The sequence below is a fragment of the Hydra viridissima genome, unplaced genomic scaffold (genome assembly GCF_058129835.1).
Source record: "Hydra viridissima isolate aposymbiotic clone 2 unplaced genomic scaffold, HvirCarnegie_v1 scaffold_3, whole genome shotgun sequence".
Lineage (NCBI taxonomy): Eukaryota > Metazoa > Cnidaria > Hydrozoa > Anthoathecata > Hydridae > Hydra > Hydra viridissima.
The window spans coordinates 17,550,793-17,571,865 of NW_028324302.1; the positions used below are offsets into that span (position 1 = coordinate 17,550,793).

The 21,073-nt window shown below is 30.3% G+C and overlaps 1 protein-coding gene and 1 long non-coding RNA gene across 3 annotated transcripts; both read right to left on the bottom strand.

Moving 5' to 3' along the window:
- Positions 1-10,083: 10,083 nt before the first annotated feature.
- Positions 10,084-10,986, bottom strand: LOC149891244 (uncharacterized). The gene is made up of 2 exons (XR_016450958.1): positions 10,734-10,986; positions 10,084-10,376 (listed from the first exon to the last, which is right to left on the bottom strand). It is a non-coding gene; the product is annotated as an uncharacterized LOC149891244 (long non-coding RNA).
- Positions 10,987-15,452: 4,466 nt separating this feature from the next.
- LOC149891245 (uncharacterized) lies at positions 15,453-17,814 on the bottom strand. 2 transcript variants are annotated; one of them, XM_090083634.1, is made up of 5 exons: positions 17,180-17,814; positions 16,716-16,929; positions 16,205-16,364; positions 15,912-15,974; positions 15,453-15,563 (listed from the first exon to the last, which is right to left on the bottom strand). In XM_090083634.1, the coding sequence occupies exons 2-5, from the start codon at positions 16,755-16,757 to the stop codon at positions 15,490-15,492; spliced, it is 339 nt and encodes a 112-aa protein (XP_089939760.1). In that variant the 5' UTR covers positions 16,758-16,929; positions 17,180-17,814; the 3' UTR covers positions 15,453-15,489. The 2 variants fall into 2 exon arrangements, with proteins under 2 accessions (XP_089939760.1, XP_089939759.1); XM_090083633.1 differs by having other exon boundaries at positions 16,716-16,942.
- Positions 17,815-21,073: the final 3,259 nt, after the last annotated feature.

Consider the following 21,073-nt stretch of genomic DNA (forward strand, 5'->3'; position numbering starts at 1 on the left):
TTATAAAAATTTAGTCAAAATGGATATATACCAATTATTCTAGCTGCACATGGTCAAGATCAAAGTTGGCATGAGACTCAGCATGTTGCTTTAAGCAATTACTCTGATGTGGAATGTTTTCAAAAACTTTGTTTACCAAAAAATAATAGGAGATATTGTCAACACATTACACAATGATTTGTTACCTATCATTTTGAGAAACAACCCAATTTTTTCAAAAGCAAAAGTACTAAGAGCACTAAGGCTTTTTTCAACTGGGAGTTTTCAAGCAGTAATTGGTAAGAATTATTAGTTAATGCCAAAAAGATCAGCTCTAATATTATGATTCTTTATTGTTAAATATGCTTGTTATTAATGGATTGTTACAAATGCAGCTTAGAGGTGAGGCTTTATACAGGGTTTTCATTCAACCTGGAATAGCTAGCAAAACTAGAGGTAGCAAAAATCCCAGGGAAAACCTGGAAAACTTTGTTTACAGAAAAAATGTTTTTTCCATTTTTCTACCAAATTTATGTTTTTTTAAAGAATGACTTGTCAAGACAGATAACAAATTATTTGCAAGATATAATGTTGTTGTAAAACGTTTAGCTTGTTAGTATAAATAATATGTTTTAAAACATACAAATAAAGTCTTTGGCATAACCTGGAAAGATTATGGAGAAGTTCAGGGAGTTTCAAAAGTTAAACTTGGGAAAAACATTCTTTACTCAGGGAAAACTTAGGGAAAAACTTTCAAAATCGGATTGGCAAACCTGTTTTTAGACTAATCATGTTTGCTTACTTAAAAATAACTTCACTCCTTTTTCAGTTTATTAATTGTTTAGAAATAAAATAAAATTTCTTTTTTCTCTATATGTAAATATGATTGTATAGCAAAAATCAAACAAACCCTAATTTTTTTAACTTAGCATAATAGATTGTCAAAAGATTAATTTTTATACTGCACCCTCCTACTGTTCCTAAATTGTGATTTTATATTTTTGCAGACTTTTGGTAAGGTGACTGTATTTTTCAAGTTATTTTGAGTTTAACCTTGTCAAAGTTCACTTTTCTCTCAGATAACTAACTTGCTTTGATTAATTAGAATATAATAGTCAATATGCATATGTCATTCACATGTTGTTTCATGTAACTTTAGGTAACACCTCTCATGTAAGCCAGTCAACCCACAGTTGTATACTTTGCCAGTTTTGCAAATATTTTATTCAGCACTATCATCACCTTGTCAGATGGTATGATAGTCCAGAGGAGATGGCTGAACCAAAGAGAAAGTACTTTCAATCATTTGGAGTTAAAGGTCTTCTTGGAGTAATCGATGGTACGATGATACAAATCAAAAAAGTTACTATGGCTGATGAGTCAGCATACATTTGCAGGTAAACTCATCATTTTGATTTGATACCTGATCATTTTGATTATATTGCTTTAGGTCATTAGTCAAAAAGTTTAATGTGTACACTGCTTGGCTTACTTACATATGCAAAGTTAACATGAGAAACTTATGTCTATGTATGTTTGCATATAATGCATACAAGGTTCAAAAAAAATATTTCTGGTCTATTATTCTTTATAAAAAAAAATTAATTACTATTTCCTTTTTTTAAGGTGCTTATGCTTTTTTATGCTGGATTTTACTTCACATTATTAAGTTATTATAAAGCGCTTCATGTTGTTAATATTATGTAAAAAAATATTTAATTTATGAAGGGACAATACTTCAATTTCACAAAGTGCAACATGTTTATCACAAATATCGAAGTATTTTTAATACTTTAAATTAGCACGTTATAGTTCTTTAAAGTTTGAAAACATCAAGTTATTTAACGTAAATGCTAAACTTAAAACAATATTGTAATGTAAGGTCATGTAAAAAAAGCAATGCTTTGTTTTGGCCAAAGGTGAACAGTTGTTCTAACATGATGTCAATGGTTCCCATAAAGGTTTTAGCTGCTCTCAGGATTTTTAAACATTTTCTTATTTTGAAGATTTTTAACTTCTTTTTTTTAGAAGAGGATATCCTACTTTGAACTGTCAGGTTGTCATTGATGCTGATGGAAAGTTTAGAGATGTTGTTGCAAAGTATCCTGGATCCGTGCCATGATGCCTTCATCTTTTATTATAATTCTGCATTAAAACAGACAAAATAATATGATCCAAATGCAGGTTTCCTTTTTGCAGACTTAGGATATGGGTTGTTACCAGTCATTATTATACCATTTAATCAGCCAACTACACCAGAGGAAATATAATTTAATAACGTTCACTGTCAGGTAGGTAGTGATGTGGAGTAAGCTATTGGACATCTCAAAAACCTTTGGAGGTGTTTGCACAAAAGTGGTGGAACACTTCAGTACACCCCAACAACTTGCTGCAAAATGTTTTTTACTTGCACTTTACTGGAAAACCTTTGCATTTCCTTAGGATTAGAAATTCCAGATGACATTAACTTTGAGGACAATCATGAAGATGATGTATATGGTGTTCAACCTGAATTAACTCAAACCAACCAAATTCGACTTGATATTTTAAGAAGAACACAAATCAAAAATTATGTATTAGCAAATCAAAGGCGATGATATATTGTTAAAATGTTGCATGGGTGCCTGCAGGATATTTTGTTTTAGATATGAAACTTTTAGGATATAAGCTTAAGTATGTTCATGTTTATGTCAAATGAGATTGATTTGCAAATATAAAGAAGTGATTGGAGTCTGAGAACAAGAATACACCCACAAGTTTACCCCACTACACCAAATGTCAGGGCGATGAGTTAATAAAATAGCATTAACATCAAGACTGACATTCATCAGTACCATTAGTTCACATTATGTCATTCTTTGTTTGTAAATGATTAACTATGTAATAATGTTATATATGTATATACAGATTATATATGAACTTTTTCACTGCAAGAGGTGTTATTTTGTGTCCATTATCCTTGAAATGTAATAAATAAATCATAGTCTTTCAAATAAGCTTGATAATTCAGCTGGTAAAAATAATAAATTTGTACCTGTCAAGTAAATCTCTGAAAGGTCAAAAAAGCATTAGGTTAATATGGCTGGTTAAGTTGAATGTTAACCAGCAGTTTAATAAAAGTAAAGATATCACTTTAATTTTTAGTAAACTCCATTTAAACCTATTCTTTTAAAATTAAAAGTTCAACTGAATAAATACACACATATATATATATATATATATATATATATATATATATATATATATATATATATATATATATATATATATATATATATATATATATATATATATATGTTAGGTCAACGCCCGCTGTTTTTTATTGAACGTTTGATATGAACGTTCAAGAGCTGTCAAAATAACGTCTGCAGTGAACGTCAAAACAACGTTCGCTGCCTGTTAATTAAACATTCGCATCGAACGTTCAAGAACTTTAAATCGGAGTTCACAAAAGTTGGTTCACGTAACGTTTGCAGCGAACATTAAACGAACCTAAACGGACGTTACAACAACGTTTCTTGAACGTTAATTGTTAGCTGGGATGGTTACAAAAGACAAAAAAATTAATCAAGAAGAGCTCACAAATCTGAAAAAGGTTGATTTGAGCTATGAACTTTGCTTGATAAAAATTTAACTGTGTTTAAACTTTGACGTCAAAAACTAGGCTTTTGCAAAAAGGTTATGTAAGGTTTACTATAATGATTAGAGTAAAGTGAAACAAATTTTCTTTGTTAAGTTGAAATTGCTATGATATAGTTTAAAGGTCGAATAACGGACTTTCAGTGTTCTTTTCATTCCACTCTCAGATTATGCTTCCCACTTTAAGGCTCAAATCAGAGAGTATTTCTTATTTTTGTCGGAAATGTCGAACTTATTTGACTCGCTTTTTTTTTCTCTTGAACTTGTGATTATTTTTTTTTCGCGAACGTCTTAGTTATAAATTTTCTTATTTTCGATACCTAAATCGCATTTTGTCTAAAGGTATTATAACTAAAAGCATCTTAAAGTTCATAAAAAACTACTGATTTCAGAAGTTGAAAAGAAATATTAAGTATGTATTTTCAATGAGCATTTTTGATAAAGCATTTTTAAACAGTCAGTCATGTAAAGCTACAGACCGGCAAACAGTTGAGTAGCGATGAGGCATTAGGTTATTATGTAGGTTCCAAGTGTACTTGTCACTCTTATAAACAAACAAGAAAGTGGTCTCTGAAAGCAGGATTTGAAATATTTCCGTCTTACCATAATTTATGTAAATCAAAAAAGTAGTGTTACCCTCCAGAAGACTTTATATCTGTCTCAGAAACGCGGCATGAAATTTAAATAAACTAAACGGTTAATGAAAACACAAAGTCAATTTCTTAAAAATAAACCCTCTAAATCGTCATTTACATCAATAAGCAACTGGGGATGTGATGGAAGTTCTGGCAGCAGCGTCTGCAAACAAAGATTTGAGAACTCTGATGCTAATGATGAGTTTCTGTTTGTATTTGCTCTTGTTCCATTGAGATTGAGTGATGAATGTCATAATTTTATTTGGCAAAATCCCCGTCCATCATCACTTTATTGCCGACCAATTAAATTCATCTTTTCAAAAGAAACACAAAAATTTACTGTAATAGAAACCAACAAAGTTTTGAAAGAAATATCTGAACTTCTTCCAACACTGTGTACTGTTGGTGAATTTAAATTTATTGTAAAACACAATCTGTTACTTACGATGACAGACGGAAAAGTATGCAATACTTTAACTGACACGCGTTCAACACAAAAATGTTATATCTGTGGTGCTACTCCAAAAATGATGAATGGTGAATTAAAAGACATTGTTGATAAAAAAGAAAATTACAGTTTTCGTTTGTCTAACTTGCATGCTTGGATCCGTACCTTTGAATGCTTGCTGCACTTAAGTTACCGCTTGAACATAAAAAAGTGGCAAACTAGAAGCAATGAGGATAAATGTCGTATCAAACAACTTTCGGAAGAAATCAAACGAAAGTTTAAAAAACAAATGGGACTTATTGTAGGCAAACCAAAACCTCGTTATGGCAATACAAATGATGGTAACACATCTCTCAAGTTCTAAATCCAGAAAAGAGCGGAGAGATTACACGATTAGATGCCTAATTAATTAAAAAATTTAGTATTTTATTAAAAATGCTATCTTCTGGCCATGACATTGATTGCGTCAAATTTGAAAAACTTTGTTCTAAAACTAGAACTTTATATTTAAATTTGCATTCGTAGTATTACATACCTGTCACAGTGCACAAAGTTTTAATGCATAGTACTGAAGTTATAAAGTCGCTTATTCAATTGGCCAGCTCTCGGAAGAATCTCAAAGAAACATAAAATAAAGATTGCAGAAGATTTCGAGAGCATCATACCAGGAAAAAGTCGCGTATTTCTATAAATATAGGTTTGCTGAATATGCTCTTAACAACATCTGATCCTGTTATCAATTCACTTAGAGAACTGCTTGCAAAAAGAAGCAAAAAATCGATAGAGGAGGTTTTAAATTTGATTGTCCTGCTTCCAAAAAAAGCAAATTTTAATTTGTGAGATGAATCAGTAAATGTTTCAAATGATGAGTCTTCTGAAGATTCAAGTGTTGAGTGTTCGGAGGAGTCAAATGATGAGTTTTCTGCTAACTGAATGTAACATTTTTTGTATAATTTTATGTATCCTTGTTTTTAAAAGATATTTTTTATTTCTTACTTCATTTTTTTATTGTAACAGTTGTCTTTCATTATCATGACTCATTTATTTAGGAAGGTTTATTTAAATGTTTTAAATAAACCTTCCTAAATAAATGAGTCATGATAATGAAAGTTGGCGTATATCCTGGAGTTATAAATCGCTGGCTGCCATTCTATATTCAATATATTTCAACATCTAATTTATTTTAAAAGTAAAAAGAGGCCGAAATAACACTTTTTCCGTTTCAGCCTCATTTCTTTACATATATATACACATACTTAAAAATAAGAGTGGTTGAAACAGTATTTTATCATACGTTATCATACATTACACAAACATTTCATGATAATAGCACTATTGAGCACGAGTTTACACACTATTGAACATTAATGAGCACGAGTGTGTAGTGAACATTAATAAGCACGAAGTTCAGTGAAGTTTTGATGTAATGTCATATTCTTAACCGTTTTTAAGGTATTTTATATTGCCAGTAAGCATGTATAAATATGAATGCTTGGGTGCTGAATTTAGTTTAAACATTCCTCTTAAATTGTAAGTTTTTTTTAGAAATAAAATGAAATCTCAGCAATTTTTATTTGTTGTTGTCATAGTAGCCTTGGTTATGATGGCATGTAATACTATATTACTATGAATCACTTCATAGTTTATTTTGGAAACCTTACATATATATATATACATATATAATAGACATATATATATATATATATATATATATATATATATATATATATATATATATATATATATATATATATATATATATATATATATATATATAGACATATATATAGACATATATATAGACACGAGGCATGTGGTATCAAATTGAAATTCTGATATTGTTATTTTCATTACTTATGGTGTGCTCATTTATTCTTGTTTTGATAATTGACAATTTTAATATTAGATTGAATGGAGATATTTAGGTTGTTACCTTTAAAAATATGCGTAAAATGCTTTTTAATTTTCTCCATTTGTTGGCCGCTTTTGTTTTCAAAAAAAAAACGTAACAACCTAAATATCTCCATTCAATCTAATATTAAAATTGTCAATTATCTGGATGTAACATTGAACCTGATCGACAGTTCTTATCAACCATATTGTAAACCTAATAACCAATTTTTGTATGTTCATTCTGATTCAAACCATCCACCTAATATGATAAAAGAAATCCTTCGCACTATTGAGTCAAGATTATCAACTATGGCAATAAATGAAACTGTGTTCAATAACTCTATTCTTCCGTATGAAGAGGCTTTACGTAAATCAGGATACAATTCAAAACTCACCTACCAACCGCAAATAGACAAACATCAAAGTAAACATCGTAAACGTAAAATTATATGGCATAACCCCCCGTTTAGCAAAAATGTTGAAACCAATATTGGAAAGCGCTTTTTAGCTTTAATCGACCAACACTTTCCAGTAGGACACAGGCTTCATAAAATTTTTATTCGAAACTATATTAAAGTTAGTTATAGTTGCATGCCTAATATCAATTCTTTAATAAATGCACATAATAACAAAATTCTTCAAAACAATAAATATAAAACAACAAAAGAATGCAACTGCATAGACAAAAAAAAATTGTCCGTTAAATAACCAATGCCTTTCTAGCAATGTCGTATACCAAGCCACTGTAAATTCTGGGGATCCTCAATTCAAAGACAAAGTTTATTTCGGTATAAGTGAAACTACATTTAAACTTAGATATGCCAACCATCTTAAATCTTTCAACGCACTTAAATAGAAAAATGACACCGAACTTTCCAAAGAAATATGGATGCTAAAATCTAAAAATCTGAAACCGGTGATTACATGGAAGATTGTAGCACAATGCAAGCCCTACAATCAAGCAGCAAAAGTTTGTAATCTTTGTCTCCGCGAAAAATTTCATATATTATCATACAAAGGAGAAAACTTACTTAACAAAAGATATGAAATAATATCAAAGTGCCGTCATGCAAAGAAATTTTTGCTATCCTTATTCGACACCAGGGACTAAAACCTTTGACGTCTTTTTGTTTAGTTTCGGTTTAGTAACGTCAGAACTCGTTCTACCGTGATTTTAATTTGTAATTTTTAAACGGTTTTTAAGCAATGATATATTATATATACTAGATGTCTAACTTCGATCCGAAAAGTGAAGCCGTGGAAGCCATTTCTAATTCGGGCAAAAACGTGCATTTTTAACTTTTATTTCGCACGTCGGATATAGTTTTTGCCCTTATTACAAATGGCGGATAAAGTTTTTGCCCTTATTACAAATGGCGGATTCAGTTTGTAAACAAAAAAAGCGGCTTCACTTTTCGTCCAATAAAATCCCGCAAGTTAGATATCTAGTATATATAATATATCATTGTTTTTAAGTTACGATATACACTATGGCTGATGATTGCCGAAAGGCATGAAACTCAGAGTTCCATAAAAAGGTGTTTTTATTCATTTTATACAAATAAATAAATAAATATTGCTCTATTATTCAATAGTATCGAGCACTCTCAAACGAACAAGAGTATTTGTATTATTATACTATAACAATACATTATATATTTTGTATATATATATATATATATATATATATATATATATATATATATATATATATATATATATATATATATATATATATATATATCAATATCAATCAATATCAATATATTTTGTGTTAAGGATGTTACAAAAAACACAGGCCATTGCAAATAGTAATTCACTAATAAAATGCAATGACCTAAATAATATAAAGAAAAGAGAAGAGAAAAACATAAGAAAGAAACTAATCACATAGCAAAAGTAGAACTTTACAAAAATTTATAAGTAACACTTATAAAACAGACTTTTAAAAGAGTTAAAATATAGGTCAAATAGCTATTATAATGTATTCACATATACATACATATATACACATATATACAAATAAGAAATTATAATATGTATATAAACATAAAGAAAAAAGTTATAGAGGTAAAGAATAAAGTTAAGCGCAACTTTTTAGGTAAAAATGATGGAGTGACGTTAAGAGCAGATTCTTGGATCTAAGGATAAAATCTGTTTTTAGGGTGTACGGAAGGGTGTTCCAAGAAAGGATACCCTGATATGTAATGGAATTTATTCCATGTTTATTTGTCTGTTTTATACATATATATATATATATATATATATATATATATATATATATATATATATATATATATATATATAACACACACACACACACACACACACACACACACACACACATATACATACATACATAAACTTGAACAAAATAAAATGAAACTAACTAGTGGTAGTTGAACTTGCAGCTTGATCTCATCAGGAATTATTGTTGAATGCTGGGTTTCATAATGTTTTCTTAACTTTATGAAACTAATGAAAACTCTATTGCATTTATCAAAAATGCATTTGACTTCTGAACCTCTCGAAGTCAATCCATGTAAACTTCGAAAATGAGAAAAAAGGATATGTAATGATGAAAAATATAATCTACAGAGGAAGCACTTCATAATTTCTTTCGGAAACCATTTAAAAAAAAATTTTTCTTTTTCAACGGATTTTATTATTTAATCCGTTGAATTAATGGAATTTCGAAGACTACGTAATTTGTTAACTTTATTCGGTTAATTTTGTTGTTTTTGGAAACGAATTACTTCGTTAATTTAACAGAGACACGCAATCCGTTACTTTTTCTAACGGATTGTTTTTAGAGTGTATGTGGCTTAATTCATCTTTAATTTTATTGGAGTGATTTTAACTGATTATTCCCTACAATAGCGTTATTTTAACTGAATAAAAGCAGCGGATAATTTGGTGCACTAACGTAATAACTCCTTTATTTAAAAGGATTGTTTTATTGGAAAAATATCAAAAGGCCTTCAATCCGTTAAAACTTTATTCCGTTAACTTAACGGAAATGCCGTTGGTGCAATAGCGACGGGTTGATCTGTTACCCAATTCGTTGTATACAACGGATTTATTTTTAGAGTGTAGAAAAATTGGGGACGTGTATTCAGCATTAGAGTTCTTCTGTAAAGCTTAACGTATACCAGCCAAAGATAGAATTAGTCCTTGTCGTTTTTTAAAAGAAAAGTAAACTTGTTTTAATTTTAAACCAATGAATGCACTTGCGATTGCCCATTCAAAACAAGGGCTAGAAGTTAAGTAGCAAAGCATCAAAGTGTATGAAGAGTATCTCTCTAAAAATATTTTCAATTCATTATAAATTTTTTATCCTTAAAAAGTTCTTTTAGCCAGACGGTCCAAGTTGAAAATGGAAAGTTTTGAAAACGATTAATGGTGCGATTAGCCTCAATATAATTTTAATGGTGACGTATACAGAATAAATATGACAGGCACCCTCTGCATACAAAAAAATCGCAAAAAAAAAAACCATTAAGAATGCTTTTGGTCTCAAATATGAAAGTTACATAAATTTGCTTCTGAATCTGACGCTTCAATTGTTTCTTTTTTAAAGTTTTTATGGAAAATTTTTATGGAAAAACCGAATAAAAATTATCTTATGTACACATATATTTATTCATATTTCATCGTTTACCGCGCATTCCGTAGAATTTATTGTCATGTTTATTTGTAACGCATTTGTTTGAACCCTTGCAGTCTTGATCACTTGAACACCTTTTAAGGCCATTTTCATGTTCTGTGTAACACCAACCATTCTAAAATAATAAAGATGCAGTAATAAGATTTACAATGATTTTAAAAGATTCATAGTTAATATTACATGCTGTTATATTTAGATCCATTATTTACATTTATTATTATAGGTGCCATATTCGTCATCGCTACACTTTTATACGGGGTTTTTTTGTATGGGTCTATCTATTGATAATAAATTTTAATAGAGAACAAGTATTAGTAACCGTCCCAAGTAGCTATAAACAACAAACATTTTTTCCATAAAACAATCTTTAAAAGCTTCAAAAAGTTTGATCAGTAATGCTTAGATATATCGTATATGATTAAAAAATGTCTTCCATGCTTAAAAAAACTTGAACTTTCATTGACTTTCCTACCTTTACACTTTTATCTTTCATAGCGCAATATTTTTTATCTGAATTTTGTGTACGGCAATAAAATTTTTTGTTGTTACTCAGCTGGACTTCTGAAATTTGTGCCATCATAACCAAGGCTACTATGACAACAACAAATAAAAATTGCTGAGATTTCATTTTATTTCTAAAAAAAACTTACAATTTAAGAGGAATGTTTAAACTAAATTCAGCACCCAAGCATTCATATTTATACATGCTTACTGGCAATATAAAATACCTTAAAAACGGTTAAGAATATGACATTACATCAAAACTTCACTGAACTTCGTGCTTATTAATGTTCACTACACACTCGTGCTCATTAATGTTCAATAGTGTGTAAACTCGTGCTCAATAGTGCTATTATCATGAAATGTTTGTGTAATGTATGATAACGTATGATAAAATACTGTTTCAACCACTCTTATTTTTAAGTATGTGTATATATATGTAAAGAAATGAGGCTGAAACGGAAAAAGTGTTATTTCGGCCTCTTTTTACTTTTAAAATAAATTAGATGTTGAAATATATTGAATATAGAATGGCAGCCAGCGATTTATAACTCCAGGATATACGCCAACTTTCATTATCATGACTCATTTATTTAGGAAGGTTTATTTAAAACATTTAAATAAACCTTCCTAAATAAATGAGTCATGATAATGAAAGACAACTGTTACAATAAAAAAATGAAGTAAGAAATAAAAAATATCTTTTAAAAACAAGGATACATAAAATTATACAAAAAATGTTACATTCAGTTAGCAGAAAACTCATCATTTGACTCCTCCGAACACTCAACACTTGAATCTTCAGAAGACTCATCATTTGAAACATTTACTGATTCATCTCACAAATTAAAATTTGCTTTTTTTGGAAGCAGGACAATCAAATTTAAAACCTCCTCTATCGATTTTTTGCTTCTTTTTGCAAGCAGTTCTCTAAGTGAATTGATAACAGGATCAGATGTTGTTAAGAGCATATTCAGCAAACCTATATTTATAGAAATACGCGACTTTTTCCTGGTATGATGCTCTCGAAATCTTCTGCAATCTTTATTTTATGTTTCTTTGAGATTCTTCCGAGAGCTGGCCAATTGATATAAATAGTATGAAATGAAAATAAAATTTTACTAATAACACTTTAAGAAACATTGTTAATTCTTTATTTATAAATTGATAATAGAAATTTTTTTATTTCATTAATTTCTGATACCATTTTCTAAAGATAAAGTTCAATGCAACAACTAAATAATATCTTTAATAAAAAAGTGTAACAAAAGATAATCTTATCTCATAACTGAGAGGTTCTATAATTTCTACACACTTCAAAACCAGTCAGGAACAAAATAAAAAAAAGGTCTCTAACTTAGATAACAATAAATTTGCTTGCTAATTTGCAAACAATTGCAAAAGCCTAGTTTTTGACGTCAAAGTTTAAACACAGTTAAATTTTTATTAAGCAAAGTTCATAGCTCAAATCAACCTTTTTCAGATTTGTGAGATTTTCTTGATTAATTTTTTTGTCTTTTGTAACCATCCCAGCTAACAATTAACGTTCAAGAAACGTTGTTGTAACGTCCGTTTAGGTTCGTTTAATGTTCGCTGCAAACGTTACGTGAACCAACTTTTGTGAACTCCGATTTAAAGTTCTTGAACGTTCGATGCGAATGTTTAATTAACAGGCAGCGAACGTTGTTTTGACGTTCACTGCAGACGTTATTTTGACAGCTCTTGAACGTTCATATCAAACGTTCAATAAAAAACAGCGGGCGTTGACCTAACATATATATATATATATATATATATATATATATATATATATGTGTATTTATTCAGTTGAACTTTTAATTTTAAAAGAATAGGTTTAAATGGAGTTTTAGTAAATGCATAATTATAATGGGCTTGCTGAGGGAGGTTTTTTGAAACAAATTTGACGGGTAGAAGTCGGAATATCTGTATCATGAATTTAGAAAATTGACGATAACACGCATAGTTTTTGGCTAATTGGCGGCACCTCTGATCTATAACAATGCGTTGAACGTCCATCTATTAATACGTCCTTGACGTAACTTATCATTTTTATTATTATTTCATTACTATTATTTTAAAGTTATTATTATTGTTAGTCTTTAAGGTGGTAGAGCACAAAAAAGACACTTTTCATGAAAGATTTAAAAAATAGTTTTAAAAATATGCAGAAATGCTTCACTAAGAGAAATGAAATGTTTTTGCAAAAAAAAAAATTTGAAAAACTTTACCAAAAACCCATAATGGCGCAAAAACAGTGTAAATAAAGATCTAATTCTTATGTTTTCAAAACACGTTAACTTGAGTTAGACTTAAGAACCATTAATTAAACTTTGCAGATCTGTTAATGAACTTATTTTATTCCATTTAACAGATAGAATTTTAATTAGTCCTTTTATATGTAAAGATATGACCTATTTTTTAAGATAAGTTAAATTTAGTACGATTTACAAGCAGTTTAAAGAAGTTAAAACTAAAAATAATGAGTTTTAAAAACAATTAAATAAAATCTATCTGTCAAATGAATTCTAATGTTGTTAGGAATATGTCCTGAAAATTTCAGAACAAAAGCTTTATCCAATCAGAAAAAATCATGTTTTGAAATCTTGATAAAATATGAAAAACTCAACTTGCAGAAAAAACAAAAATAAGTACAAAATAAAGAAAAACAAAATTCTCAAAATTCAAATTTCTTTAAAAGCAAAGTTGATAAATAAACAATAAAAAGCATGATAGACACAACAAAAAGACAAATTAGCTTGCAATTTTGCTAACGTATATAATAAACGAGGGTATGTTTGTGGTTGCTATGGCGTTGCTAAGGTAAATAATTTTGCAAATGTAGATTTTTAACACATTTCCAAAAATAGTTTCAGTTTCATACTAACATCAAAAGAAAGAGGATAAAATTTTAAATAAGATGAATGAAAAATTTTTTTTTTCATATTTTGATCAAATATTTGTATTTTAATTGTGCTCTACCACCTTAAGATTTACGAGATTCGTAAAGCATCAAAATTTATATGGATGAATAATTTCGATTAATTTGATTATTCAAAGGATTTTCTAATACCTGACTCTATTTGTTAGTTTTGTACATGACGACTATAGGCGCACAGAAATGGAGGAAAGGGGGATATTAGATAGACCTCCTCAGCCGTAATTATGTCAAAGGAATTAAACAAAACTTCCATTTTCCAGAAAAAAAATGGATTTCAGCCCCACAAACACACTCTCTTTTGCCAATGATTAGTTTGAACTTACGACACAAGTTTCCTTTATCATACAAACTCCTTTTCCTCTCAATCAAGATCGTTTCTGCATAAAAAAAATGTCAAGTTTAGAAATATTAATTCTCGCAGTTACTAAAAAATAGTCAAAACTCTAAGTTTTATCCCAATAATGCCACTTGCATGAGATGAAAGTATCTAGGCGCGGATCTAAGCAGTGGCCATTATGGCAATGGCCACATAGATTAAATTTAACTGCAGCCACGTTAGTTTTGGGTTTTTTCGCTTAAGGAATATCCCTAAAAATTTAAATTTGTCTGCCGTAATTTACGGATTTTGGCTATAGAGATTCCTGCCATGGCCACAACGGTTTTATTATACGCTACAGACGTTTTATTCAATCAATAAATGCTGTGAAAAAATATTAAAATATTGATCTTTTATCGAAATTTAAACCGTGAAAATAAAATTTGGCCACACAGTTACAAATTCCTGGATCCGCGCCTGGTATTATATCCCCATAGTCAAAAGGTGTGAAAAAGTAATTCAGATTATCACGTCCAAGAAAAAAACAAACAACCTTAAGTTTTTCCACTTTCTTTTTGTCAGATTATCTCGCAAGTATATTAAGTTACAGTTTTTTATAGTATAGAATTTAAGTTTTAATGGAAGAATAATCACCTTAATTGTTTTTTTTTTACAGCCAAACCCGTACAACATGCAACCTTATCTTTTTAAAGCGTAGACAACATCCATAGCGGTGACTGTCTTTCTCCTGGCGTGCTCTGTATATGTTACAGCGTCGCAAACAACGTTTTACAAAAAGACTTTCAGAACACCTCAAGTCTCCACGTAGATAACTCCAGAGATACACATACTTTTTCATTCTTTGGATGTTATCACGTAAAATCTTGCAATGACGCTTTTTCTAAGTCTTTTTTCTCCTTTACCGCAACCTGATATAATAACATGATATATATATATACCCAGCCAACACGGATAGCTGGGTTCCATATGGGGTCTTGATGGGCCGATACAAGGAAGCCATGTCGAGTAACTATGTGGGGCCCATGTTAAATTGGCCGAGGGCTCCAACTGGGTCCCATGTGGGCCAACCACGGTTCGGCGAAAATTGTTAATCCTACTCTTTCATCGGATTTTTCTTTAAAAGATACTTCAATGATACTTTATTTACGCTTTTCTGTTGCTAAGGTTACTTCATTTTAACTAAACATGACTTAGCATGTTGACGCGTAGACTAAGTAGTTAAATTTTAAGTAAATACATGACGTTAGTCAAGCAAATTGCGCATAAATCTACTTTGGGTGAGACAGTTTGTATGGTTTGGGAAAAAAAGCAAAGCTTTTGCATATCATCGAGAAACTTGGGAAAAAAAGCAAAGCTTTTGCATATCATCGAGAAACACAAAAAATATACATGGATGTTGTAAATGACTGTATTGAGAATAAAAAAAATTATTCAGCAATTGCCCGAAACCCTCACTCGGTTGGCACGGTTATCGTCGCGGTCTCGACTTCCCAAAAGCCACTTTCCTAAGACAAAAACATACAGAATTGTTACTTTTCGTTGCATTTAGAACAGTTATATTAATTAATTCACTTTAATTGATGACAAAATGATAATCCCCTGTAACTCCAGATTTAAATTTTGTGGATAAACCTTTCCATACCAGGACTGAAGATAACTTTTAAAACAGGAAAATTTTCAGCTTATTACAGATGGATACAAAAAAATTTTACAATACAGTTCTGCAAATTTGTTGGTATAGTTTTTAAGGGGAAGAGTTCTATTATGAAAGCACTCTTTTTTAATTCACACCCTAATAAACAGGATTTTCATAACAAAGAGATTAAATATACAAGAAACTTATCCCTAATTACCTACTGCCTTCTCAAAGTCTTTTTTATTGACCTCAGCTGTTTTTTGGTTTTCTTTAATTGCCTCTGAAATACAAAATGCAATAAAACTATTAACAAAATTAATAGTGCATGTAATTGATTTAGCATCCTTAAAAGTGTTTGTCTTTTTAACTCTAGAAAGTAAGGAAGAAAATAAGAAACTCACATAGAAAGATACCATGGTTATTACTCTAAAACTATTTAATTTACAATATTGATTAAAAATTCGAAATGAGAGAATCATTGGAGTGTTAATTAGATAAGATTGCACTTACTGTACACAGTATCAAAAAGTCGAGTGGACCCAAACCCTCTCTTGCCACCACGACCAAAAACGTTAAATTTCATGGCTAAGTTGTTGCTCATCACAAAAGCCATCATCCGCTTTGTTGCTTCTTCAAGAGTATTGCCCCCAATATCAGCAATAAAATTCACCTAAAAATAAATTTAAAATTTTCTATGAAAGTAGAATCATAGTCCTGCTATTATTTTTTTAAATTAATTTAATCAAGTTCTCAGACAGAACACTTTGATTTATATTTCTCATTGTATATAATTTATCATCATATACATCTTATCATTTATACTTGCCCTCAGAGGTTTACATGAGCACACAGTATATATGACGGGACAACATGTGTCTTCTTAGGGGCTTTGTAGCATGTACAATAAACATAAACTAAAAATGGGTAAGAGATCTGTTTTATTTCAGGAAATTCACAAATGGTGGGTGGATAACTTATTTAGAAAAAATCCATAGATTATGTTTAATACAATACTACTTACCACACTATTCAAGAAATTGATGTCATCAAGTTTTCCTTCCATTAATGTAAAATCTTCTTCTGTTAGCAAAGGAAAAATGGCTCCTTCTGAAGTATTGCAACATTTTGAACTGGTTGTTGACTAATCATGGTCATTTGTACACGCTGAGTTTCTTTAACTTCTTCTAGCTGTCTTAAGACTCTCCCCAAAAGGTTTTCAATTCTATTGAGCTGACCTGAAATATATTTCTTTAAAAAAAAATAAAAATTTAAACCATTTTTAACAATAAATAGTATTCTTTAATGTATTACAGATTACGAGATAAAAGACACCTCATTTAAAAAAAACATAATTTTGATATGCATAACAAAAGACCATTTGCCAATCCTGCAGTTTAGTATTATAATGCCATCAAACATAATTCAATACATAAAATTGTTTTGTAAAGGAACAAAATCTGCCACAATATCAAGACCAATACCTACCAGTTGAATCATTGAGTAAATTTGAAGGTCTTGTAGTGTACAGTGTTTCAGAAGGATGATGAAGGTTGAAGTTGGAAGGTGACTGAGAACTAATTAGTGAACGTGATGAAACCAGAGAGGATGATGTTGACAGGGGATAACAAGGTATGAAGGACTTTGGAGGTGGTGGAACCACAATGTCATCATATTCAGACTCAGAGTCTGAAGGCAGTAACTTAGGCCTGAAAAAGGATCAGAAAAAGACATATACTTAAAGAATTGTTGTTACTTCAAACAACTTAAAAAGTCATCTTAAAAATAACAAAAATAATTTTCTAGTAAGAAAAGTATGTGAGAATGATGAAGGATTCATCAAGCAACAGCTTTTATCTCTAAAGTTAAATCCTCCTCAGCTAGAGCAACATCAAGAGATTTCTCAGCTGCAATGCAAAAATGCTCATCTACCCTAGAACGGATGTGACGTCGTCAACTTCACTCGCTATATACTTTATTAGACATCTCTACAGTAATGTATTTCAAATCAAATACAAGAAATTAAGGCAAACTTAGAAAAAAATTCACTATAGAAGTTACTTGCCTAATTTCTGCGCGATAAAAAATATTTAATGGCTGATCATAACATAGATAAGCCGGCCGCTTCGCAGCGGCCGGTTTGATGGGCGTCCCACACTGATCTTTATAATAACTGGATAGCGCATCTCTAATATCAAAATTCACGCCAAAATCGCCATATTGGAAAGCCCCAGAACAATGAAATCTGATATGTGTGATAAAGCGATAAGCCGAAAAACAGAATTTAAAGCTTACGGGATTAAAATTTTTGGGGCTTTCCAATATGGCGATTTTGGCGTCATAAAATAAGAAGTTTTGCTCGGAGTTGCGCTATCCAGTTATTATAGAGATCAGTGGCGTCCCACTTAAGACCACTGATCTCTATAATAACTGGATAGCGCAACTCCGAGCAAAACTTCTTATTTTTTGACGCCAAAATCGCCATATTGGAAAGCCCCAAAAATTTTAATCCCGTAAGCTTTAAGTTCTATTTTTCGGCTTATCGCTTTATCGCTTTATCGCACATATCAGATTTCATTGTTCTGGGGCTTTCCAATATGGCGATTTTGGCGTGAATTTTGATATTAGAGATGCGCTATCCAGTTATTATAGAGATCAGTGCTTAAGACCCATGTCGAATCTATATTGCTAACCCTGACCCAGATCAGCCCACGTAGACCAGGAAAAATTAGATGGGGCCCATGTCGGCTTGTTGGCTGGGTATATCATGTTATTATACATATATATATATATATATATATATATATATATATATATATATATATATATATAAATACATAGTGTATATACAGTAGCGTACAAAGGTTTATAAACAATTCTATGCCCCATTAAGAAAATCAAAATTTCATGAAGAAAAATGTATTTACATTAAAATTAATTTTCTGGAGATACTATTTAATTTAAATTTAATTTAGAAAATAATGAGAAAGTCTAAGGAATCGTCAAGAGAAAAGAAAAATTTAATAATACGAGCTGTAGAGAAGAAGATTCCTTAAAAGCAAATTTCTGAGTTTTATGATGTGACTAAGTCAACATTTAGCGTACTAGTTAAGAGATATAGAGACCAAAAGACTCTTGAAAACAAGCATCGTCCGGGCAGGCCAAATATAGCTACAAAACATAAAGACAGAACTTTGTTAAGAAAATCAAAATAAGATCCCCGCAGAAATACTGCCGAACTAAATAGCATTTTGAGCAAATAATTATGTTGTTAAGTGCAGCGTAGATACTACAAAACGTCGCCTGCGTCAGTATAATTTGTTTGGTCATTGTCCTGCCAAGAAACCATTAATATTATCAAATAATCACTCAGCCAAAATGAAGTTTGCAAAAGGTCATTTGCATTGGACTTCAAAAGAATGGTCAAAAGTCTTATTCAGTGATGAATCAAAGTTTTGTATGTTTGGTAGCAATGGTATCAAGTACATGAAACGTCTGAAAGATAAAAGATTTGCTCCTAAGTGTCAAATGCCAGCAGTTAAACATGGTGGTAGCAATATAATCGTTTGGGGATCTTTCAGTGTTCTGATCTTTCATGCTTTAAAGAATTAAGTTGCTTTTTAAAATTGCATGCAGAGACAATTTTTTCAAGTTCAATGCTTAACTTCTCTTACTAACAGACTGTTAAATTTTCATAGTATTTCCTGTTAATTTAAGCAATTTAATCCATTCCTAAATGATATTTCAGTTAGGCGGAGTTCGGATCTCATAATAAGCACAAAACAAACAATGTGGAGTAATGATAGAATTATTGTTCTGGTAATATGCTCTGACACAAAATATTTGCTGTTAACTGGCTAAAGTGGAAGAAGAAATAATAATAGTACTCTGGGACATGCCTTATTTTCAGTTGATATTGTAGCTATTGATGCTACATATAGCTAATAGGGGGTGTTTGACAAAACTTTCAGTTTGGCATGTTTGGGGTTTGGCTGAATTAAAAGGGGTTATAATGGCAGTATGTCTGTTTTTACTCTCTAAAAATGGTTTTTTACACCCCTTTTTTAAGTAGATGATCCCCCTTGTTTTCTTTATGGTTTTATATATCAAATCTAAAATAACAGAAAATAATCACACATTTTGGCCAAAATAGTCTTTGCACAGCCACTACTATTCCACCACCATTATTTCCCCATAGATTTTCCATAGGTTGACCAACCATTGTTTCTTTTACCTTCAACAAAGTATAAAATAAAAAAACCTTAAAAACAAAATGCTTTAACTGGTGCATTATTATTATAACCCTTTACATTTCTCATATAAGAAAACCTTTCACATCCCACTTGTATCCAACCCTTTTTTACTACCCGATGAATCAAGCTTCCCCTAAATGATAACTTCAATGGAGGATTATGTTTCCCTTTTTCTTCTAAAACACCCAAACAAAGCTGTTTAAAAGTTTGACATGTCTTTGGCAGTAAATCACTGAACAGCTAAAAATAAATTCTTGATTTTAAAATGATTTATGATATGCAAAGTAGTTTAAAGTAAATGAATAAACCTTTTACCTCAAAAATAATTCTTCCAGACTTTTTTTCATTAATAGAAATTTCAAAGTAAACAAAATCTCTCTAAAAAAAATAGTGAAAAAAAAAAAGCATAAACAAAAAGCAACAAGAGAGATAAACCAATCAAACTAAAACTGTTGCTAAGCGTCCAACTCGCCAATAAGTTGTCTGTTTTTTTAACATGCAACTTCATTTAATCAATCAATTTAATCAATTATCCCCATAGATGTTCTTATCAATTTAGTTGACTCTATATGATTTAATTGAGCAATTTTAAAATCTAGAGGTATCCAACAAAATACTAATGTGTGGTGATGAAAAACTATGGAGGAATTAGAAATAATATTTCTTTTTGGAGTTTTTTCATTTTTTTATATTTTTGCACGACGATGTTTTCAATAAAATTTGAATTTCTCCCTTCCGTTACAAGTTATCATTATTTTGAGTAAATTGTACTATGTAATTAAAGTATAGGAACAATTGTTGAAAAATTCATTCATTTTTAGTGAAAAGTCAAAAAGTTATGACAAAAAAACTTAAAAATTTAGCTGTTTATAAACTTTTGCACGCTACTGTGTGTGTGTGTGTGTGTGTGTGTGTGTGTGTGTGTGTGTTCATATTAGCTAATACAGTATTAACTAACTTATGGAAGTACTGACATATGATTTTTTTTGACTTTATGTTTACATTCATCGCTCTCAGTGCATTTAAAACTCTGTGGTAAACAAAGATGAACATTATTCCAAGTATAAATTCAAAAATCATAACTTTATCAGATCAAACTAGTCAAAAAAGTCATTGGGAAACTGCTAGA